The sequence below is a fragment of the Ceratocystis lukuohia genome (genome assembly GCF_044167205.1).
Source record: "Ceratocystis lukuohia strain C4212 chromosome Unknown Supercontig5_pilon, whole genome shotgun sequence".
In the NCBI taxonomy this organism is placed as follows: Eukaryota; Fungi; Ascomycota; class Sordariomycetes; order Microascales; family Ceratocystidaceae; genus Ceratocystis; species Ceratocystis lukuohia.
Genome location: NW_027263524.1, coordinates 2,313,780 through 2,337,533, shown reverse-complemented (window position 1 = coordinate 2,337,533; position 23,754 = coordinate 2,313,780). Strand labels below are relative to the sequence as shown.

The following is a 23,754-nucleotide window of genomic DNA, read 5'->3' as shown; positions in this document are numbered from 1 at the left end:
CCTTCTCCACAGGTCATCCATCTCTTTCTGTTGTGGGCACTCATCTAGAAACTTTTCAATCTCCTCGCTCCACCCTTTGATATAATGCGCATTGATCGCTGTCGTGTACTCCCAGTACAACGGATACCAGCCAGCCATCTCCCAATCCACAATTCCCACCACTTTCCCCGCCTTCACCAAAATGTTACTCGGACTGACATCCCCATGCGTGAATACAGTCTTCATCTTCTTTTCCTCTGATTCTCTGTGCATATCTATCAATTTTTGGATCTCCGCCTTCTTCTCCAGGTCTACGATAGACTCTGTATTGGAGACTCCGTTACGAAGGAAAAGGTTGAATTCCGCCTCGCTCGAGAAAGGACCCAGGCCTTTCTCGCCAGCGGCGTTCCATATCCGATGGTCATGCAATTTCCCCCATCAGCGGCACACACAGCCCCGTCTGTGATCCCTTTTCCAGGAGGCTTCTTAAGTGTTCTCAGTTCCCTAAAAATGCTCCTCAACTGTGCCAACAATTTATCCTTCTCCTCTCTAGACCTCTCGCTCCAGGAATCACACAAAGCTTGCCCGTCAATCCTTTCCATAACAATGTAAGTCGACCTGCTTTTGTCATCTCGGAACGCGCAATGCAGTTTCGGGATAGGGATATTAGGCGCAAAAGAAGATAGGAAGAGTAGGGCTGAGGCTTCGGAGAGATGGACTGTGCGGCCGCATTTCACGAGCGTAGTTGAAGAGAGATATATGATTGAGGAGTTGGAGTGTCGTCTGCAAGGTATACGTCTAGAAATGGCAATTTGAACCCGGGTTTTCCAGCGGTTAAAGGGGGTATTGTTGTAGCCATTGATCAGGGCAGCACGTGGGCATGGGGAGGTGGAAGTTGGTACGATTGCTTTGCCCATGATGAGGGATATTGTAATCTAGGTCTGGAGGCGCAAAACCGAGGAGTGTTGCATTGAAAATGGTTTGTTGAAAGATCTTGATCTTGTCGGAATAATCTACTGAATTCAGTTAAATCACTTTAGAAGTCACTCGTGATCCTGTACAACCGCACGTGGAACCGTGCTGGTATACAGATTGATCGTTATGGTGAAGCTTGTTTTCTATTCATTCTCTAAGGAGTTAAGTTCTTCCATCATGGACAACTAAGCTGAAGTATTCAGGCCCGGGTTTACCCAGGGTTAACCCGACCGAAGGCAAATTCCCCACAATACCCATCCTCCATGCAGTTCATCCAACAGATCTGATAATTTGATGAGTGCCCGACCACAAACATTACGCCATTGTCACGTGAAATGTCCCATGATAAACAGGTTAGTGCTGTTATATTTTCTAGTTGTCCTTTTCAAGCAGGCTAAGATTTACAGGATACAGCCGAATATAAACGATGTGATTAGCAATGTTCCACCGAGAGGGGGGTAGATTCTCCAGCAAGTGTCTTGGCCTCTGTGTAATGGCCACTAAAGCTCCAAGCATTCACAAGTCACAGGTCCTCATCCCATAGCTCCACCTACGACTTACACTTTACTTCAGCCATCCCCACAGCTGCTTCTAGGTTCGGCCCGTCTATGCTGTCGTGAACCTGCCAGCTATTATATTTAATGCCTGTTGCAGTAAGTATGGGTATTTTAGGACTGTGCACCATTGAGAAGGACGAGCATGGCCAAGTTATCCCTGCAATACTTCCCTCATTAGACAGATTTTTTCCCCTATTTACCCTTGAATGTGAATTCTTTGACCATCTCTGAGCATCATTGTATGACATATCTACAACCAAACTGTGCTGGTACTAAACCCTAATCCAGTCGGTAGAGAGATGTGCTCATTCCACATCTTTGACAGCCATATCTGCAATCACTCGTGTGGTAGTCCATCCCTGCGCATCTCCACATGACAGCTACTGCCCTACTCCCTACATGGATCAGCGGACAGCGGACAGCGGATACATAGTCACTGTTAGGCCTGAGGCTGTAGTGAAGGCGAGACAAGCCCCACATAATTCCCTGACAAGACAATCCCATTAACAAGTCTTACTCATTTGGGCAGCCTAGTTTCTTCCTTTTAAGACGAGGTATACCATGAGGATGTAAAGATTCAGGGTTTGATGAATGGACTCAACAACGCCTTGTATGACTGGATGATTACGATGCCGACATGCTAAACCTTGTCGGACCCGATTGAGTTCTTGCACCCCCTATTGGAGTAAGGGTTTGAAATGTATCTCAAGAGAGGTGTTGCAGGCCCGGAAGAAAGAAGGCGTATTATTGGAGTCACAGGCCTAGTAATGGCTACGAAGTTATGCCGAAATTGAAGACTTTATCACCAAATGAGGAAGAGAAGGAAAGGGAACTATCTAGGGTAAGGTGAATGTTTTAGCCCTGGCTCCTCTTGTGTCTCCTTTGAGTAGCTCCCCTGTCGCCTGTTTCTGCTTTCCCATCTAGAGTCAATAACCGTAAAACCTTTGGCTCTAACGCCTGTACTACTAATACGAGGGCTCTCACTCCTAGTCACTTTTGCTACTGAGATACGCAACCTAAAATCCCCAAGTCATTCAGAAGATAGCCATACTATCACTGCTAGCTAGAGCCAGCTCTGGACTGATCGAGAAGATGGACCTTGATGAGTGCAGGAAGGGCATTCTGTTCTGTTCATTCTGTGCACTTGAAGAGCGGATGACGGACTTCCCCTGGCTCATAGAAAGTCAAGGGATCCCAAGTTTTGGCTAGCTCTGTCTTCATTGTCTTGATGTCGAAGGCCTTCTGCGGTTCAGATCTCACCCGATTTATATGTCCATCACTACTATGTCTACATTAAGTATATGAGCCTTGGAAGAAGACCCTTTATGCCTGATTCTAACCCTAACGCTTGTGTGAGCAAGATCAGGGTCAGCAATCCGGTAACCCTGACTTAGGTTGCTGACAGTGATCCCTAGTAAATATTAACAGTAGATATTAGGAGGACGTACTGAATGTCCTATGAAGAAGAGGAAGAAGGAATAAGTGATTATTGAAGTTGTTCTGTATCTATCTAAGTCTAGTCCGAGAAGCAGATCTCAGCCAGTTTATATATCCGTCACTACCATATTCTAGATCAAGCACATAGGCCTTGAAAGAAGACCCTTGATGTCTGATACTAACTCTAATGTTTAGACGAACTGGATCAGGGTCAGCAAACTTAGTAGCCCTGACTTAGGTCCCCAACAAATATTGACACTAACCTTTTGAGGCGTCAAGTCAGTCAAGTCTTTCTGCTATATTTTCAATCACTTTTCCATTTGACGAACACTAGTCACAACGACTGAACATCAACCAGCTATGCCTGTTGTCGTTTATTCTCTTGAAAATGCAATCGACACCTTTTTCTTAAGAACCGGGCCGTCAGTATCCAAAAAACGTTGCGACGACATTGTCCTCCAAAGGTATGGAGGACAAGTTAAACCCACAAACATTCAAGGTTCGAACAGCTATACTGTAATTGCAGGACCCAAAGATAGCAAGATCATCCAATTCCGGGAGGAAGATTCTTTGCTGGACGTGGAGATGCTGGCATTGGCTAAAAGCATTCATGGAGATATTGTCCCTGCCTGTTCTGAGCTTGGGTGGATTGGCGATTCGAAGGGGCCAAAGCTGGCAATATACGAGATGGACAGGCTTCCTGGAGAGAACTACATCCTTACGCGTTTCTCCTCTACTCATGATAAGAGACTCGCCACAGTTCACAGCTTGGCAAGGTGTGTTCAGTCATGGTATTACCTGTTTTTCGTCAAGTTTATTATATTAATGATACAAAGGTTTTTCGCACAGTCATGGCAACGCGGCCTCTTTAAAGATTTAAATTCGAACGACGTATCTGCCATTCGTACTGAGTGCTGCTCGAGATTTGAATATTTAACCAAAAACCTCCCAGAGCGTTTTCAACCGGCCGTCATAAACGCACAGACAACCCTGTCAGCTCTCCTTAACGAGCACTATCCACTTGTCCTCACACACAGCGATCTTAACGAGATGAACATTCTAGTCGAGGCTGATAGCGGTGTAATCACAGCCATTGTAGACTGGGCCGGTGCAAGTATTCTACCCTTTGGTTTTACATTATACGCACTCGAGAATGCACTCGGTAGTATGGACGCTGAAGGATGGACATGGTTTGATGATGTGGATGACCTGCGGGGTGCATTCTGGAGTGTCTTTCTGGAGCAGACCGGGTTATCTGAACCTCAAACAGAACTTATTAAACTGGCAGGCAAGGCAGGTATTTTGATCCGCTATGGCACTACCTACGACAGTGGCTTTTCGGGTATGATAGGCGTTCGAGACCCTAACCATGATGAGCTTAGATACCTTGATGCACTCCTCTTCTGAGAGTCATCCATGTCTAATAGGCTAAGCTGTGATGTGCAATATTAATGATCATTGTCTATCATCTATCTAGAGGTCTTCATGTCTTAATATAGCTACGCCTACTCCCTGAAGCTAGCATTATGATCAGCATGTCTGGTTCTATATGAATCTTTGGTTATGTATTCATACTTTGGAAGGAAGTGGGGGCCAAGAAGACCCTGAAAACTTCATCTAGATACACTTCTCACGGGACTGCTTTAGCTGGCAGTGGCCTCTGGTTGCATTGGCCCAAGGTTTGGCCAGTTGTGATGCGACAGCCTGGCCAATCAAACCTTGTCCAGTAACACTAGGGTACAAGGACCCTAAGGATCAGTAGAAACCCAAAAATGTCTACAACACGGCACTAGGGCTGGGCAATATCTGAGACCAAAACAATAGAAGAAACTGGGAGGGATGGCACAGAGCGCTCATGGATCAGGGAAGCAAGCTGATGAACTCAGGAAGAGATCGCCTTTAAATAGGAGGCAAGTCGCACTACATTAAGCAGGGAAGGAAAGATCTCCATTGAATATCCTGTGGGTGTTAGGCCTGCGTCTATGATACGGCAGTTGTAACCCTGCAGCTATTGACCGCAGTAAACAAGCGCTATAATCACTCACGTTGATGCATATAGATACGTGAGTCTCGTATGAATAGCTTTCCTAAAAATGTATGTCGATTCTTATAATTCTCCAAGCTTGATGAAGAAGGAAGCAAAAACTCTGTGACAGACTTCCGAAGCTGGCGCTTCGTAAGTCTATCTCAGGCGGGGGTCAGATTGTCATGTGACCCTGAACCCTAAAACCTACAATCCTCATCAATTCCCTGATCCTTGCTTTATCAGTCTAATTCAAAAGTTCACTTCTCAAGTCTTTGCTACATAGTGTCATACCTTGCCTCGCCTCATTACACAGAAGGTGACTCCAAGGCTCAACCTCATGACAACAGCCATCCGGTTAGGCTCCTTTGATGTCCCATCGAACAATAAAGATTCTATACATTTGTCAGCATTGCACCTTCACATGTAACACTAATAGCCAGTGCCCTCGTGACCATAGCTTGGATGGCCTCTCCCCTTGCTTTCCATGACAGCAAGCCCTTCGCCTCTCCTCGATTCGATCAACTTCATACCCAAGAGCCTTTCATAGAATGGGACAGATCTCTCCCAGTCGGCAGTGAACAGCATACTCCGCCTTAGGTCGGGCATGTCCTCGAAAACTTCTTGCACACACTTGACCAACCAGCTTCCCAGCCCCTTTCCTTGATATGCCGGATCAACCCACACATCTGTGAGATATGCGAAGGTGACAAAGTCTGTAACACAACGGCCTATACCAATTAAGGTGAGGTCTGAAGCTAAGCTGGCCGAATTAGTAGAGAGGCCCGATTGAGGCCGCTCGTAGAGGCCAAAGGAGAGGGAGTTGTCGAGCATCTCTTGCATGGCTTGGGGAGAGAGTGTTTTCGCCCAGTAAAAGTCGCTAGACTCGAAAATTTGAATGAGTTTTGATATGGGAAGAAGGCTAGGATCAGTTGAGATCCAAAACTGGTCTTTTGCCCAGGATCGTGCTTGGAGATTCGATTTAATGAGTGTCATAATGAGGGACTGGATCAACAGATAATTCGATGAATGCACTAGCGGATTGAAGGTATGAAAGGAAATAAAAAGAAAAAAGAAAAAAAAATGGTGGGAGCAGCGTGCCTCAAGAGACTCAAACGGCCAGAATGGACAGGCGTGTGTATTGTTACAGTTACAAGACACAATGCTGTTAAACGTATAGAATCTTCAGTGATGGATGGGATGACGAGAAGGCTGTGATGGAGTGTAGGATGAACTACATCTACTCACTCCACTATACTTCTGCCCTGCTTCACCGCCTTCGGCGTTCCATATTTAGTACATGGATACAACCTCACACCAGTCCAGTGCAGCTAGAGCAAGAGGACGGGAGGGCAGAGGGGAGTAGGGCAGCAGGGGGAGAAGATATTATTGTCAAAATAGCAGAGTTGACTGAATGGGCACAGGTAGTGTTACAGGACAAGTAAGTACAACAATTGTTTTTGTATAATGAGACATCCAGCAGTAGATGGAAAACCAAGTGAGCCAACATAGAGACCTAGCACCAGTCATGAAGACTAGGGATGAAGTTTGGCTCAAGATGAAAAATATACCAATGGGTAAACTAAGCAAGAAGCTGGACTGGATAAAGGTGAATACAGGGTGATCAGGCAAATCTCAGTAATGAACTATGGTCTAGATATACTAGGGAATACACACCGAGTGTTCTATGTAGACGTGCTCAAACCAGTAGCAAAGCACCCTGGCCGAGCCAAAATGAGGACGTGGAAGCAGTGGCTGCCCCTATCATCAAAGAAGAAGAGGAGAAAGAATGGAGAGTGGATGAGATCCCGTGTCCAATGTGAGATGAGTGTGGGTGAAGTAGAAAGGTTTTGGAAGACCAATACCAGAGCCAATCAATGTGATTTTAGAAGCAGACTTGCAGGCACTGGACTGTGGGGAAGCAAAATGGGGGAGCCTCCGAAGACACCAACACGATGGCAGGACTTGATATCTGACAATAGTCCATATGCCGACTAGGCAATGGGAATGGCTAGTGTAGATGGCAAAAAGCAACATCAATAGACAAACTACGATAACTATTGAATGGAAGGGAAACTATTAGTAAAAGTTCACTTCTGTAACTTTAGAGCAACAGGTGGCGATTAGTAGACGGATTTTTGGCAGGCACTTTAGTATAGTCATGTCTACGAGCATTAACAAAGAAAAGTGATATGGGATTTATGTGGCAGTGAAGAACGAGAATGAGGGCACAGTGAACCCCGACTAGCTGGATGTGAAAAGACGTGAGAATTGAGTATATAGATCGAATACGAATTTGGTATCTAGCTGAATTACTCAACGCATGTACTAGGAGAAACCAAATGTGTAAATATAGGGCCTCGTTAACCCCGTGGAAAAAAAGACGGCTTGCGTCTAAGCGAAAGATATCGTGATACTCGCGACGCCTTCTTTTTCCCCTTGCTGTCTTCATCATCATCACATACGTCAGCGACGGATGAATGAATTGCTTCCTTTTCCTTTCCAGGCAAACCGTCAGCTCTGTTTGAGGATGAGTTCTAAACATCCTCTTGCATTGCCAAGGCGCCATGCTCCGTCTGCAAAGCATCAACATCAGCTTCATCGTCACCGTCCTGGTCTTCATCAGGATCTGCAGCCCCGCATATTACCCCCATGATCTGCATCAAATACTGGACCTTGAGAAGGGTGGAATCCGGGGCTGGGATCTCTGGCGTTGAGCGAAACTCCATAATGTCACCTGTCAAGATTGGTAAGCCACTGGGGGAGTAAAAAAAGTGTGGGTAACATGCGATTGGACGGGGCAAATATGTATTGATTTGACGAAGCAGGTCATTCATCCACCAGAACCGGACAGTGGTTGAAGTTGACGAAGTGGACACTGGCTCTAGAGCAAAAAGTCCAGCTCCCCAAAACGAATGTAGTGTTGGGGTGAGGCACATCAAGTTCTCCACGATGTCAGTGTTTTTCGCGGGAAACAGCTCTTGAACCCGGGGAAGCAAGTTAGGGCAAAAGCCTCCCACAAATTCCTTGAAGATGGTCAGCTTTTCTCCATTGATCGATGATGGCACAATGTGGCAGACTTCAGTTGGTCCCCTAAGCATTGACACGATACACGTCTGTGAATCTCGATGGCGAGCCTGATGATGAGATGTTGTTAGCTTTAAGCAATGAAGAGTTGCTTCAAAAAAGTGTTGAAGAAAGATTGGCAATTCTCTTACTAGATCGGCTGTCCTTTGGTAACCAGGCCTAGTTGATCGGGGTTGTGGGGTACTCGAGGTCAGTACAGACTGCATTGAAGAAATAGGAGGCTTGCAAAACCCTGTAATGCATTGTGTTAGCCACGTTTTCATAATATAGGTATAAGCTCTCTGCGTTCAGCACTCACACATCCGGCACATGTTTAAAGTGTTATAAAACCTCTGGTGGACCTCGTCTGTTGGAAGCTGATGGATAGTATTCCAATCAGCCGTCATGGCAATAGCTTCTGCATACGTGTTGCCTAAACGCATCTCCATCCAATTTCGTAAAAGATCTTCCCGTTCAGAAAGATGGTCGATAAATCTGGGTACACCTGTCTTCATCGTGTCGTTTTTCTTTTTCATAGCAGCTGCGAAAAACGAGACATTGTGTTCTCCATCCTGTGTCTGAAGCAAGCTTACAACTAGCATGATGATTGTGATGGCGAGTTTTTTCTGAAACTGTGGGAGCTGCTGGGCTTTGTTGAAAGCAGCAGACAGGTCTTGAATGTCTTGCATGATGAACGATAAGATATTTAGAGGGTCTTTGAACGTACGAAGTGAATCTTTGGAGGAATTATAAAGATTCGCAATTTGCAGTTGGGTCTGGGTTGAAAACTGATGGGATGGGGTTTGTGATGAAATAGATAATTGAAAGCCAAATAAATGCGAGATAGGTGATATGGGAAGCCAAAAAGAATGAACAATGAGGACGTAGATGCAATTTATAACAGTACAAGCAGTGTATTAAGGAGACAGTAGCTCCATGCGTGACACAGTGGCATGCTTCTATTTCTTTGCCATCATCAACACTATGTTAAAAACAGCATACCTGATTTCCATGTGATCCGCTGCTGTTCAAGTGCTTGCTTTATCACAACCATGCAGAGTGAGTCTATTCCATATCAAATTAACCCGAGAACGCCCAACTCCAAGTGGAATCATCGCTTCTTCCTCCTTGGCTGCTATGCTTGCACTGTCTTGTCTTCCCAGTGACTTAGCATTCCATAAGTAATCAAAGCAAACGCCTTAGGCAAGTATATATATCTCATAGTCAAAATACTGAGGGACAATCAATACAAGAAATTCAACAACACCTCGTGGCTTTAGTTTTCGCCAATCCTTCCAATCCCATGACTCTAAAATAGTGCATGCGTATTATTAAACTTACAAGCTCCCACTTTTATTCTGTCTTTTGGCGATTGCCAAGGCATGTTCTAATCGATCGTCTATAGGATTTGTTTGTTCAATATACTCATCAACACATCCTTCATGTCCAGACGACAGGTTGTAAACAGCCACGCGCGGAGAATGTAAACCACAAGACACTTTCACAGCTCTTGTTTAGTCTGGGCTTTGAGGCGGCTGTATTGAGATCAGTTGAAATTCGGATATCAAACAACAATCAACGTATTATTCAACCAAGATATCACATATTACTCCTCATTCTACTTCAAGGACATTCACAAAGTCCTCATGTTTGTGCTGCGAAATTTTGCCCAGGAACTTATGAAACTACTTGAAGCGAAATGACAGCTCTACTAAAATCTTTCATCACAACAGCAAAAGTTCCATCTTATAGCAACCAAGCTGTTTCGTCTGTCAAGTGTGTAGTGGCAAAAAGGGGAGTCAGGTAAACACGGCCAAGCCTCAGATGTTTGCTCTGATTACTCATGGAATAGGATGCTAAGTCGCTGGTGCAATAATAGTGGCCAAGGAGAAAGAAGAGATGATGTCACTTAGCCCCAGGCATTCTTGGATTAATTTGATATAAAATAGTGTTCGTAACATGGGTTGGGGGTACTAGGATTGTTGACCCTGACCAAGTTCAGCCAAACATTAGGGTTAGTGTCAGACTTATGGGGCTTTTTCCAAGCTCATGCACTAAAGTGAGGAATATAAAAATAGATCGAGATTCGCTCTTCAATAAGGAATTAGATAGACAAGCAAATACTACAAATCACAGATCCCTTCTTCTTCTCATTTGAAGGAAGTTCAGTGTGTGTTGATAATTTGTACTATGAAATAGAGGCACCCTTCGTAGTTGGCATAAAGCAAACACTAGAAAAGTAGTGGGTCACACGGAAATCAGGTAACATGCATGATAAACGTGTGGTATTCCCCACCTAAATTCTGTTCTCCTTACTTGAATCTATATTCCTCAACTACAGACTGTGTCATAGTCAAGTTACAAAGCTGGTCTTGTTCTTGATGTTCAAGCGCTTTGAAATGACAGCTAATATAAGGTGTATCGTGCTGCTACGATCTATGGACCTTGCGTCGTCGACGCGATCACGTGTCTGCAAGACGCAGCTACAGACGCAAATCTCGGGAATTGAGGGCTCTAGAGAAGCAGACAATTGTTCAATGCGTTCTCGATCTAGATTCGCAATCGTTTGCCCCCCAACTTTGCGACATGGAAGATATAGCCAATAAACTGCTCGCTGACCGCGATACACTTCCCATTGGCAAGTGCTAGGCTTCCAACTTTGTCAAGTGGCAACTAGAGCTAAAAGAGTGCATGTGCAGTCTTCTGAGATATGATTACTACAGAGCCAAATGCGGAGACCCAGAGGTCATCCGAGTCTGATTTACGCTTTTCCAGAACACAATTGCCAAATATGGCATCTTGGAGTCAGGCATCTACAACTTTGACGACACTTGCTTTACGATGGGAATCATCTAGCTAAAGGGCAGAGTTTGTAAGATCAGAAGGATGTAAGTGTACAGCTGGAAGAAGAAAGCCATCAGAATAGTAGTCGGACGAGTAGGGCAGAAACGAAGTAAAGGCACGCACAATGGGGTATACGGAAGGACAGGACATGACACACGAACATGTCAAATCAAAGTAGCAGGGTCTCGAAAATGAGACCGCAATTAATTTGGGCTGATCTAGAGTGTTAAGAAATGATGTTGTAGGAGTAGACAGTTGTGAGGTTGTGGAAGGTTGACCACATGCTTGTTTTGAATACACGTTATGCTGTTTCTAACATAGTGTTGTTGATGGCAAAGGAATAATATAAACATGCCACTGCGTCACGCATGGAGCTGCTGTCTCCTTAATACACTACTTGTACTGTTATAAATCGCATCTACGTCCTCATTCTTCGTTCTTTTTAACTTCCCATATCACTTATCTCGTATTTATTTAGGTTTCAATTATCTGTTTCATCACGAACTCCATCCCGTCAGTTTCAACCCAGACCCAACTGCAAATTGCGAATCTTTACAAGTCCTCCAAGGATTCACTTCATACTTTCAAAGACCCTCTAGATATCTTATCCTTCATCATGCAAATCATTCAAGACCTGTCTGCTGCTTTCAACAAAGCCCAGCAGCTCCCACAGTTTCAGAAAAAACTCGCTATCACAACCATCATGCTAGTTATAAGCTTGCTTCAGACACAGGATGGAGAACACAATGTCTCGTTTTTCGCAGCTGCTATGAAAAAGAAAAACGACACGATGAAGACAGGTGTACCCAGATTTATCGACCATCTTTCTGAACGGGAAGATCTTTTACGAAATTGGATGGAGATGCGTTTAGGCAACACGTATGCAGAAGCTATTGCCATGACGGCTGATTGGAATACTATCCATCAGCTTCCAACAGACGAGGTCCACCAGAGGTTTTATAACACTTTCAACATGTGCCGGATGTGTGAGTGCTGAGCGCAGAGAGCTTATACCTATATTATGAAAACGTGGCTAACACAATGCATTACAGGGTTTTGCAAGCCTCCTATTTGTTCAATGCAGTCTGTACTGACCTCGAGTACCCCGCAACCCCGATCAACTAGGCCTGGTTACCAAAGGACAGCCGATCTAGTAAGAGAATTGCCAATCTTTCTTCAACACTTTTTTGAAGCAACTCTTCATTGCTTAAAGCTAACAACATCTCATCATCAGGCTCGCCATCGAGATTCACAGACGTGTATCGTGTCAATGCTTAGGGGACCAACTGAAGTGTGCCACATTGTGCCATCATCGATCAATGGCGAAAAGCTGACCATCTTCAAGGAATTTGTGGGAGGCTTTTGCCCTAACTTGCTTCCCCGGGTTCAAGAGCTGTTTCCCGCGAAAAACACTGACATCGTGGAGAACTTGATGTGTCTCACTCCAACACTACAATCGTTTTGGGGAGCAGGACTGTTTGCTCTAGAGCCAGTGTCCACTTCGTCAACTTCAACCACTGTCCGGTTCTGGTGGATGAATGACCTGCTTCGTCAAATCAACACACGTTTGCCCCGTCCAGTCCTGTGTCGCCCACACTTTTTTTACTCACCCAGTGGCTTACCAATCTTGACAGGTGACATTATGGAGTTTCGCTCAATGCCAGAGATCCCAGCCCCGGATTACACCCTTCTCAAGGTCCAGTATTTGATGCAGATCATGGGGGTAATATGCGGGGCTGCAGAGCCTGATGAAGACCAGGACGGTGACGATGAAGCTGATGTTGATGCCTTGTAGATGGATCAAGGTGCCTTGGCAATTTAAGAGGATGTTTAGGATCGTGGCTACATTGGCAATCAAATCAATAGAATATAACGTCTATGACTAGCGAGCGCCCAAATTCTCTCCCAAACACCATTTCCTATCTTTCAAGTGAATCTTTCAACCACAAATCATGCCATTATCAATTAATGAGGCAAACATCAATCTTGCCCTTCAAGCCCTTAGGAAAGAATCTCAATCAAGTCCTTATTGCGCTTCGGAGATCTACAAGGTCTCTCATCGTACTATACGTCGCCGACACAATGGCATTCCTTCACGGCACGATACAATCCCTACCTCAGGGAGGCTATCCGATCTAAACGAGCAGACTATTGTCCAGTGTATTCTAGACCCAGTTTTGCGAGGATTCCCCCCACGGCTGCGTGGTGTTGAAGAAATAGCCAACCGACCGCTTGCCGACCGCGACGTGTTACCCGTTGGCAAGCGCTGGGCTTTTAACTTTGTCAAGCGACAGCCAGACCTTAAGATGCCTTTTAATCGTAGATACGACTACAAGACGGCTAAATGTGAAGATTTAGCCATTATTCTCAGTTGGTTTACACTTGTGGAGAACATAATCGCAAAACATAGTATCAGCCTAACGTCGATGTCACCCGAGCGCCGCAGTAAACCGAGCGCCGCACTTTTCTTAGTCTCTTTTATAGAAATGGTGATAAAAACATCACAACCCATTTAATCAATTAAAAATACTCACTATACTCTTCCCCAGATGTCTCAATCACTACTTAACAAGTCCTTGACTTATGGCCAAGCTGGCCGCAGACACCACAACGCTGAATACCTGGTCACGCTGACCTCCTTTCACCACTACTCCGCGATGATTTGGCCACTACCTGCGCATCAATATCCATCTGCTCAATTGCTTTCCTTCCTTCCTCTACTGTCTAAATAACAGTAGATATTAGGAGGACGTACTGAATGTCCTGTGAAGAAGAGAAAGAAGGGAGGATGAGTGATTATTGCTGTTAGCTATATCTATCTAAGTCTAGTCCCAGGGACGGATCTCGGCCGGTTTATATATCCATTGCTACCATGTTCTGGGTCGAGCGCTTGGGCCTTGGATGAAGACCCTTGATGTCTTGATGCTAACCCTAACGTAAGGGTGAACTGGATCAGGGTCAACAACTTGGTAACCGTGACTTAGGTTACTGACACTAAAGCGCTCTATTCTGTAGCCTAATTCTTTTTGCCCGCCGGCGCCGGCTAAGTATCTCATTTTCCTCCCGAAGGTCTTCGTTCTCAGCAGCTAATAGGGCGACCCGATGCATAACTGCCTTTGTGCCCTTCTCAAGAGAATCTAGGGATTCAAGAATTGACTGTGGAGAGCTACTGTGGTGCCTTCTGATCCGTCTCTCAAGGAATTCAGACTGAGATTTGGCGTCAAGCACGGTCCTTGGGGTCCTTGAAGCCCAAGAGGCCAATTGACCAGATGCCCCCTCGACCGACGTTGGCGTCCGTAGCTGCACATCAAGCTTGGAGACCACACTTTCTGGGTCAAGGGGAACAAGCCTGGCCCCTTTGAATGATGCCTTGATATTCTCTTCTGTCATGGTGGCCTGAAATGCAGCGTAAAAGGCTGGAAGGAACTCAGTGTTCGAAATTTGTGTAATAGAGCATCTGATCAAATGCTCTATTTCTTTCCCATAGGCCCTCTTTAGCACACTAAAGCACACAACGTCAAGGGGCTGAAGTAGATGAGATAAATGAGGTGGCATGCAAAGCCGGATGATCTTATTGTCATCGCAATATCTCTCGAATTCAATGGAGGGGTGACTTTCGTGGCCATCGAGGATCAAGAGACGATAAGAACCAATTGATCGATTGGTCGTGTGCCGGTCAAAGTGCTTGAGCCACTCGAGACCAGTCTCGTTATCGGTCCAGCCATTTTGGGTCGTTGCAATAGCCCAATCGCCTGGGAGGTCGCTTTCTCGGTACCAGTTGGCGAGGTGATATTGGCCCGCACCGATGATAAACGGCGGGATCGACCAGTCTTCCGCATCAATCGCTTGGATGACTGTAATCCATTCCCGGTTTCCAGGCTGCACCGATTTTGGCTTTGAACGCCTTTCTGAGCCCGTGACGACTATTCCGCTTGCAATCATGCCCATGAGGAAACTAGTCTCGTCAAAGTTATAGATATCATCTGATCGGATGCTATACCTTGCGATTGTGTTCGCCACAAGCTGAAACCAATTGCGGATAATGGTTAGATCTCGGCACTTAGCTCTCTGGGAGTCGTATTTCCGAAAGAAACGCGTCTTGAGGTCTGGGTGTCGCTTGACGAAATGTGAAGCCCAGCGCGTGCCGACGGGTGGCGCGTCGCGGTCAGCAAGCAATTGATCAGCCATTTCTTTAACATCATGAAGCCGGGGAGGAAATCCTCGCAAATCTAGGTCAAGAATACAGTTTTTAAGGATCTGTTCCTCTAGATCAGATAGTCGACGCGATTTATTGAAGGTATCCCTTTGGGATTGGATGCCTTGCCGGCGGCGACGTAGTCGACGCTCATCAATTTTATAGGTCCTTGCGGCGCGTCGGATACTTAGATTTGGGCTATTTTGAAGGGCCTGAAGGGCCTGAAGGGTTCTAGCTTCAACAGTAGTAGCTGACATCTTAGGTTGTTGAGAATCAATTGATCAAATGATAAGTTGGGTGTAGGAGGGAAAAGTGCGGCGCTCGGTGTTCTGCGGCGCTCGGGGTACATGTACGTTAGGGGATGATAGAGCAGGAAAGGGATAGCCAGCGTTCGGAACAGACCGGCCAAGATAGCCATGAGCGAAACGCGAATTGGCCACTTCACTACTCTGTATGTATCCAAGCCTACTTATCCACAAGCGGGATTGATTGTAAGCACTAAACGCCTGTTGTGTCGATATGACGTCCTAGCCGGCCATTTTTATGTCAGGTGACTAGCACTCGTATCGTGAGCCAGAGAAGTCCCTTACGCTGAAAATAACCACACCTATCGTTTTCACGACAAAACATCCCATTTCATGATATTCATATCAAGCCTTTTTTTCGCTCAACCTTACATACAGATCTTCAGCAGATTCTGCATGCATGGATCCTTGATCATATCGCGACTCATACATGGTCTCTTGGGTGGCTTTTCAAGCTTCTTGCATTTGTAAACTGACATATCTCAAGATTTGCAAAAAAAAGGCTAGCCGTCTACGACAAAGCCCTGATAGTAGGAATATCCTGGCATGCGACAAGATAACCTAGAAGCTACGAGACCTATTATATCTAACTAGTTCCTAGATACCTATATCTCTAGTAGCTCGAGCCTTGCCAACTGACCAAAAACTACAGCAGTAAGCGTCAAGGAGCAGTACATAGCGTAGAGAATTCATGGCGCGCAGAGAAAAGAAGTGTCAACTAGAAGGAGGAACTAGATACAATTGGCCAAAAGGATCTATTGGAACAGCCCGCGGTCGCTCGTTTCGCGCGCCACCCAGCAGGCTGTGGACAAACCTTGACATGCACGAGAACCCATCCAGGAAGGCATTTTGTAAGCAAATAGGCGTGTATAATCTTAACGGAAAAAGGCTTGATTCCAACCATATAAACAACGTTGACCAGCCTCAATCAGCGGGCAGTCCTTTCCTTCGATCAAGGTAACACAAAGGCCTGCCTACATGGGTTATAACACATAGTAACCTCATGCCTGTAAATGAGTGCCGTAAGATTTACTTTAAAGCATGGGCGATTGTAACAGTAGAAATTTGAAGGACGCCTTGAACGTCTTAGAAAGAGGAGAATAGGGAATAAGTGATTGTTGTTGTTGTTCTGCGTCTAACTAATTATTGCTTGAAAAGCGGATCTCAACCGATTTGTACATCCATCACTACCGTGTCTTACATATTAGGGTTCAGGGTTGGTCGTAACCATGTGATCAGAGAGCACAAATAAGGAAGAGCTTGTGAATGGATTCTGTCTTTCGCTGTTTTCCCGATATTACAATACTAGCAAATTATCGATTGACATTCCTGCGCACAAGTGAATTGTCTAGATCTGGTGGTCTGGCTATATTTTTTTGCTGATTGAAGTGAATGAGTTCGCTATTGAATTAGAATGGCAGCAGATCGTATAGCTGAACTGGAGCGCCTGATTGCGGAAGCCAAACGACAAACGGAAGAAGCAAGGCAGAGAGCAGAGGAAGAAAGGCAGTGGGCAGATGAGGCAAGCCGCCAAGCGGATGAGGCAAGCCGCCAAGCGGATGAGGCAAGCCGCCGAGCGGAAGAAGAAATGAAGCGAGCTAATAGCGAGGCGGAAGCGCGTCGAGAAGCAGAGGCCCGTATCGCCAATCTTCCACGCCAGCTCAACAATGTGAGAAGCGGGCCATTCGACCGTGAGTTACTGAGACAGAAAATATCGTATGCTAAAAGTATGGAATGTAGCTGACATAGCAAAAAGCTCAAAACTTACGAAACTATCTGGACCAAATCCGCCATTTGTCTCTACACACGAGTCGCTTATTGCCCCTTTATTCCGAATCTAACCAGCTATCAAGCCTGGACGCTAGTAACGACTCCAATGTCGCGCCAGCAACCTCTGCCCAAACATCCATCAAGAAAAAAGTCTACCCACTACGAGTACAACCATGGACGGAGTTCCCTCAAGAGCATAGCAAAGCGTTTTCTTCCCTTCAAGGACGACTGAAAGATTCTTGCCTTTTCCCTTCACGCAAGAGGGTAGAATTCGTAGAGGAACTGATGGACAATAGTATCCCAGTCGCTTTTTTGCAATCAAACTGGTTCCTCAACCATGCACGCACATCCGCGTTTTTAGATCATGCCGTTGAGAAGCCATGTTCAAACATTCTGAGAGAGCATTTTGCAATTGGTGGTCAAAGGAAAGAGGTGTTCTTCGAAAATAGGAGGCCTGATGAAGAGTCTATTCTAGGTTCTAGTGCAAATACCTCCCAGGGGCTTAGCGATGATACCATTTCCGGACCTGACACGGTTGATGGGTCTGATACTGCTGCACAAAAGCCAGCTGGAAAAGGAATACCAGACTGCCTGATATGGGTCAAAGACCGTTGGATTGATCGCTCAGCGCCTAGGCCAGAGCCATATGTTCTTACTATTGGTGAGCACAAGTCATGCCACTCATTACGTGCGAAGGATCTTCAGAATAACCCTACGCTTCCCGAAGACTGCCTCATCCGCATGGCTATTGCTAGCAAAAGCCAACTAGGCAAGGGGACGAAGGACCAGAAATCCAAGCACCAACAGTCAGACAGCACAGTGTTTTCTCCCATCGCACCATCCGACATTCCACAAGAGCTCCAGTTCTTTGCGTCTGCTTTAGCTCAGACATATCATTTTATGATCATGTCTGGCCTTGAGTATGGCTACCTTGCGACAGGAGAAACTCTGACATTGCTTCGTGTCCCACTAGAAGACCCGGCCACGCTCCTGTACTATACATCCCTTTTCCCAGCCGTGGATCCGAAAGATCTACCAAAGTCGGATGGATGTCCTGTCTATCCAAGCGGTGTGACAGCGTCAGTAACTCTGCAGGATGTACCTCAGATTGGAGATGATGGCTTAGCCGAGCTAGCTGTCTCCCAGCTGTGCTCATTGTGTATAATGGCTTCTACATCAGCTGTAAGGTCAGTGGCATGGGTAAATGAGGCACTGGGATTGTTGGCCGAGTTTCCCAATCTCCCCAAAAGTCACGGTGATGTAATGGCCTCATCTCTTGGCACGAAGAGCCATAACGATAGTGATAATGAAAGTGATGGCAACTCTGGCAGTCGGAGACTACCTCACCTCTCTACTATGCATCGGGTCGATGACAGCCATGAACTGGCAGCGTCCCCTTTGCGGCAAACACACCAAGCACCTAGTGATACTGCTCAACATCATCGTACCTCTGGAGATCCTCAGGCAGATTTAGTTGCCGCAGGTATCAAGGCAGTCAAAGAGAAGGCAATGCTTCCATATTGTACGCAGGCATGTCTGCTTGGCCTTGTTCGTGGCCTATCCTTTGATGCCTCATGTCCTAACTACGAAATTCACAAAAATGCGCTACTACAGACATCTTGTGCTAAGCCACAAGAAGAACATCAAAAGCATGGCATTTCTGGGGATGACGTCTGCAGACTTGTCCAGGAGCAGATCGCGATTCATCCTGAAAACAACTGCGCTCTTCTATACAATGAAGGTCTGCACGGTGCGATTGGGCGTTTGTTCAAGCTGTCAATCAATGGCTATGGTTATACGTTTGTTGCTAAAGGTGTCGAGTCACACAATGTGCACCGGCTGAAGCGAGAGACGCGCATTTACAACCACCTACACCAGCAACAAGGCGTCCTGATTCCTGTCCACCTGGGTCTAGTCAAACTGCTCTCGCCATATCCGTTTATGGCAAGGTTTACGACACTTTCACATCTAATGATCATGTCATATACAGGCAAGTCACTTCAGTACGGGTCCTCCTTAGACAAGTTGAGTCAGGAACTAGGCCGTGATTTGGAACAGGAAGTCGTAGATACCTACCAGAAGTTGCAGGATTGGGGGCTCAGTGACGGAGACCACGATGTGTGCAATGCAACATGGTGTGAGGAAACGCGAAGTGTGATGAAGATCGATTTCGACCACTGTGCTTTAGACATGGACGTTTATGAGGCAAAGTCAAAGGCAGTCGAGGGCAGCTTGGAAGGCTCAAGTGCAAGTAGGAAGAGGATCATTGTAGGGAATCCTGATGATGACCAAATAAGCGATAATCAAATGGCCTGTATAACAGATATAGAGCCGGTCTCGAAGCGGGCGAAGCATGTGAAAGAGTAGCCTGTTGGAAACGATTTAATCAAAGCTTTAACATATGTGCATAGAAAGTCGGCACACACAGGAAGTCGGAAAAAAGTCCCGCAACCCCCCCTTTATTTTCCCTTTTTCAACTATTTCTCAACGACCAAGTACGCCACAGTCAAGTAAAGAAAAGAATCTAGTTCTCACTTTCCAGCTCCTTCGAAATGACTCAAAATAACGTATCTATCGCGCAGCCGGGATATACCAAGTCCCGCCTGGTAACCTCTTTGTTCGATATCATGGCAATCCTTCTCGAGGTTATATTGACCCAAATCGTGCAAACTATCTCATCTAGGGGAACAGATCATTGTTGAATATATTATCGACCCAGACTCTCGGGGATTCCCTCCCGACTTCGTGGTATGGAAGAAATGGCCAACCGACTGCTCGCCGGCCGTGACGCATTATCGTCAGCAAGCGCTGGGCCTCTAACTTTATCAAGCGACAATCAGACCTCACGACATGCTTTAATCATAGATATGACTACTAAAGAGCTAAGTATGAAAATGCAGCCCCGATCCGCGATTGGTTTAGGCTTGTGGAATTCTCTATGTAAAATCACCACAACATCGGTGAGCATTGTTGATAAGCCTAAGGTAAATGCATAAGAGCCTAGATTATCGGAGAAAAAAGGAGACGGGTATAATGTTGTCTGGCGCACTAGGGTTACCAGGATTTAGTTCGCCTAAAGGTTAGGGTTAGTATCATATATTAAGGGTATTCTTCTAAGGCCCATGTGCTTGATTGAGAACATGGTAGTGATAGATATATGAACCGGCTGAGCTGAGATCCGCTCTTCAGATTATACTTAGATACAGAACTTCAATAATTACTTATCCCTTCTTCCTTTGTTCCCAGAACATTCAGTACGTCCTCCTAACCCCTAATGTTAAACACCCAGGAAAGGGTTGAGACCCTATAGTGAGTCCCCATGAATCATCATGAACACAATAAAAAAGTAATGAAGTCCAAGCATGTAGTGTAGAAGTGAAACCTTTAATAAAACAACCGATTCAAAAAATAAGAACTATTCCACAAAATGTGATGTCCACGTGATAATTGCCGGGCGCCAATACTCAATGAGGGAGCGCATGTAACTGTTGCCGCGACGTAGGCTATATAGTTGTTTGCAGTCCTTCGGATTCTTAGTTTCGGGGTAATTTGCAGGGCAAGAAGGACAAGAAGAGTTTTGGCCTCCGTATTTAGGTTTGATATATTTGATGGTTAAAGAAAGAATTGATTTGTCAAAAGAAAAGTTAGACTTAGGAGGGAAAAGTGCGACTCATGCTTATAATGCACGTTCGCCAAGGTTGAAACAAGCCAGCTGAAGATCCAAGCATACAACGGCCTGCGGGCAAATTTAGCTGCCAAGATGGAATCCCCATTTGAGCTTAAACCAACAAAATCGCCATTAGCTAACTAACTGAAATGGAATGAGTTGCCTTTTAACGTACGTGATAAGCGCGCGATGCAGATAAGTGGTTGACGCACTTTTCCCTCTCGCATCACAAAGTTTTATTCCATCAGATATTTCTCAATTACTAATAATGTCACAATCCTCAACTGAAGCTAGGACTCTTTTTGCCTTTCAAAATAACCCAAAATTAAGTACCCGGCGCGCTGCAAAGGTGTAGAATATCCTTGAGCCTAGGCTACGTCGCCATAATAGCGGCATTCAATCGTAACGTGATTCTATCCCGAAATCATAGTTACTATCTAATCAAGACGAGCAGATATTAGTCGAATTCATTCTTAAACTAGATTCGCGAGGATGTTCCTCGTGACCATCATATGTGGAAGATGTCGCAAAGTCTCTACGTGCTAAGCGCAACGCGCGACGCACCGGCAAGCGCTGGGCTCATAACTTTATTTCGCAATAACTAGAGCCAAAGACACGTCTATTTCAGAGGTACGACTATCAGAGAGCTAAATGCGAGGATCCGACAATTATTTGTAGCTGGTTTCGGCTTGTAGAGAATACAATTGCGAAATACGGTATCCGATTAGATGATATCTGGAACTTTGATGGGATCAGCTTTATGATAGGCTTGATTGAGCCCGGACCAGTCGTTACAAGCTGTCGCAGGTAAGGAAGACCAAAGCAAGTACAGCCTGGAAACTGCGATTGGATTACTGTGATCGAGGGGATCAATGGGGATGGTCCGTCGATCCCTCCGTTTATCATTGGTGCAGGCAAAGATCACCTTGCCAATTGGTACCCAGAATGCGACCTCCCCGGCGACTAGGTTATTGCATTGAGCGAAAATGAATGGACTAATAACAAGCTAGGTGTTGAGTGACTAAAGCACTTTGATCGGGGTACAGCCAAGCGAACGAACAGTCGCTATCGTCTCTTGATCCTTGAGGGTCACGAAAATCACCACTCCGTCGAATTCGAGAAATATTGCAAGGAGAACAAGATTATCACGCTCTGTATTTCTGACCATGCCTATCATCTACTTTAGCCTCTTCACGTAGGGTGCTTTAGGCCACCAAAAAAGGCATACAGTCAACAAATAGAGCGTTTGATCAGATGCTCTATAACCTACATTTCCAAGACTGAGCTCTTTCCTACCTCTCATGCCACCTACCAAGCCGCTATTGCAGAAAGTAATATCAAAGGAGGTTTTAGAAGGACTAGGATACAGAAAGAAGGGTCTTTAGATATAGGGAAGCATTTAAATCAACTGATCAGATAGACATTGATGCGCAGGTAACAGCTGAATCCTTGAGAGGTGGTCGCGGAAGGTCACAAGGAGCAAAGGTTCGGCAGTGTAGTATTTGCGGAAAGACCAAACATAATGCAAGGACTAGTCAAGAGGCAATCGAGATCAGCAGTGAATAGTACAGCCATTGATTTTAATTGATTACATAGATTATGGTGTTTCCATTGGGAATTTATTTCGGAACGTTGATAAAAGTGCGGCGCCCGCTTATCACGCACGCTATGCCTGAAAAATACACATATTCGCATGGCCGGTCTGTATTTTTGCCCAAGCCGATGGTAATTTACTCTACAGCTAATATTGGAAATCAAAGCAGCATCAACGGAGCCCGGTAAACAACTAGTGCGGCAATATTGACTTTTTTCAGGTTGACCAAGTTGTTCAACTTTGGCTTGAGGTCTTTCTATAAAGCTGCTGAGTTGTAGCTAGCAAAGTCTCAGGATTCCGAATACCTCCATGCCAAGGTAAGCGCTATTGGAGCAAAGCTTCATCAAGGGCTGGCAGCGCTGCTATATACCAGCGCCCTTACGAACAAGCTTCCATTGGGGCATGAACGACCCGGCCATCCGGGAGTGCGCACCAGCATTTGCTGTCGACTATTTCACAATTGTCCCACCCTTCGAGTCCATCAGCGGGACTTCCATCAACCTCGGGCCCCTCTCCAATGTTTCCAATGGGAGTTGCCAAAGCACTGGCAGCGAAAGCGAGAAATAGGGTAACGGCCCAGTATTGCATATTTGCTGAGTAATGGTTTATGGGGGATAGTTTGTCTGGAGCGCTGATAGGCTTGTTGGGACGAAAAGATTGAAATGAAATGAAGATCAAACGGCAAGATAATGAGATCGAATTGTAGGACAAGGCAGTAGGTATAGTTGAGGAAGATATGAGAAGTAAAAACCGGAGGTTCTGAAGAATGGAGAACAAAGGCTGACGAGTGTGGGATGTACCATCTATATATATATATATATATATGTCTAGAAAGCTCTGAGGTCTACTAAGCCATGTTTAGTCATGTGAGTAGCTTTCTCTACATTGCCAGAGCGATGTGGATATCAACAATTAGATAGGTTATGACTAGGCCCGAGATATCATGGATATAAAACGCTGTACAACAGCTATGTTCGCTGCGATATCGAAGCACGCTGGTATAGGCGCACCCTGGCTCCTAGGCCGGGATTTGGTCTCCCTAAAGCTTCTTTTTCAAAACAGCAAAGACAAGAGCACGGACAGATTCGTAGTAGTCCAATTTCAGATTTGATAATCTGTCGGGATAACTGGCGACTGGCGGGCCGTGTCTTACAAAGAAACACCGTTTCTAGCTATTTTATTGTGCCGGTTCATAGGGTGATGGATCAGTTCTCGCTTATATCGTCATGTTATCCCACTTTTCAAAAGTCATTCTGCACACAGAAAATCAACAAATCCTCTTGCAGCCTCCAAGTTGGTGGTCCTGGTTCCAAATCGAGCGCCCACTGACCCGCCGTGTGTC

At 45.6% G+C, this 23,754-nt stretch overlaps 6 protein-coding genes across 6 annotated transcripts; 3 read left to right on the top strand and 3 right to left on the bottom strand.

Moving 5' to 3' along the window:
* Positions 1 to 3,308: 3,308 nt before the first annotated feature.
* HOO65_050499 (Protein kinase-like domain protein) lies at positions 3,309 to 4,355 on the top strand (the record flags this gene model as incomplete). The annotated part of the gene is made up of 2 exons (XM_071003473.1): positions 3,309 to 3,724; positions 3,785 to 4,355. 2 exons carry the CDS (start codon positions 3,309 to 3,311, stop codon positions 4,353 to 4,355), a joined length of 987 nt encoding a protein of 328 aa, XP_070858558.1.
* A 1,048-nt stretch (positions 4,356 to 5,403) lies between these two features.
* HOO65_050498 (uncharacterized protein) lies at positions 5,404 to 5,967 on the bottom strand (the record flags this gene model as incomplete). The annotated part of the gene is made up of 1 exon (XM_071000919.1): positions 5,404 to 5,967. The coding sequence occupies one exon, from the start codon at positions 5,965 to 5,967 to the stop codon at positions 5,404 to 5,406; it is 564 nt and encodes a 187-aa protein (XP_070858557.1).
* Positions 5,968 to 7,508: 1,541 nt separating this feature from the next.
* On the bottom strand, positions 7,509 to 8,726 carry HOO65_050497 (uncharacterized protein; the record flags this gene model as incomplete). Its single annotated transcript, XM_071003422.1, has 3 exons — positions 7,509 to 8,129; positions 8,190 to 8,290; positions 8,357 to 8,726. The coding sequence occupies 3 exons, from the start codon at positions 8,724 to 8,726 to the stop codon at positions 7,509 to 7,511; spliced, it is 1,092 nt and encodes a 363-aa protein (XP_070858556.1).
* A 2,771-nt stretch (positions 8,727 to 11,497) lies between these two features.
* HOO65_050496 (uncharacterized protein) lies at positions 11,498 to 12,676 on the top strand (the record flags this gene model as incomplete). The annotated part of the gene is made up of 3 exons (XM_071003441.1): positions 11,498 to 11,867; positions 11,934 to 12,034; positions 12,095 to 12,676. 3 exons carry the CDS (start codon positions 11,498 to 11,500, stop codon positions 12,674 to 12,676), a joined length of 1,053 nt encoding a protein of 350 aa, XP_070858555.1.
* Positions 12,677 to 13,875: 1,199 nt separating this feature from the next.
* On the bottom strand, positions 13,876 to 15,333 carry HOO65_050495 (uncharacterized protein; the record flags this gene model as incomplete). Its single annotated transcript, XM_071000918.1, has 1 exon — positions 13,876 to 15,333. One exon carries the CDS (start codon positions 15,331 to 15,333, stop codon positions 13,876 to 13,878), a length of 1,458 nt encoding a protein of 485 aa, XP_070858554.1.
* Positions 15,334 to 16,795: 1,462 nt separating this feature from the next.
* Positions 16,796 to 19,518, top strand: HOO65_050494 (uncharacterized protein; the record flags this gene model as incomplete). The annotated part of the gene is made up of 2 exons (XM_071003182.1): positions 16,796 to 17,072; positions 17,138 to 19,518. The coding sequence occupies 2 exons, from the start codon at positions 16,796 to 16,798 to the stop codon at positions 19,516 to 19,518; spliced, it is 2,658 nt and encodes an 885-aa protein (XP_070858553.1).
* Positions 19,519 to 23,754: the final 4,236 nt, after the last annotated feature.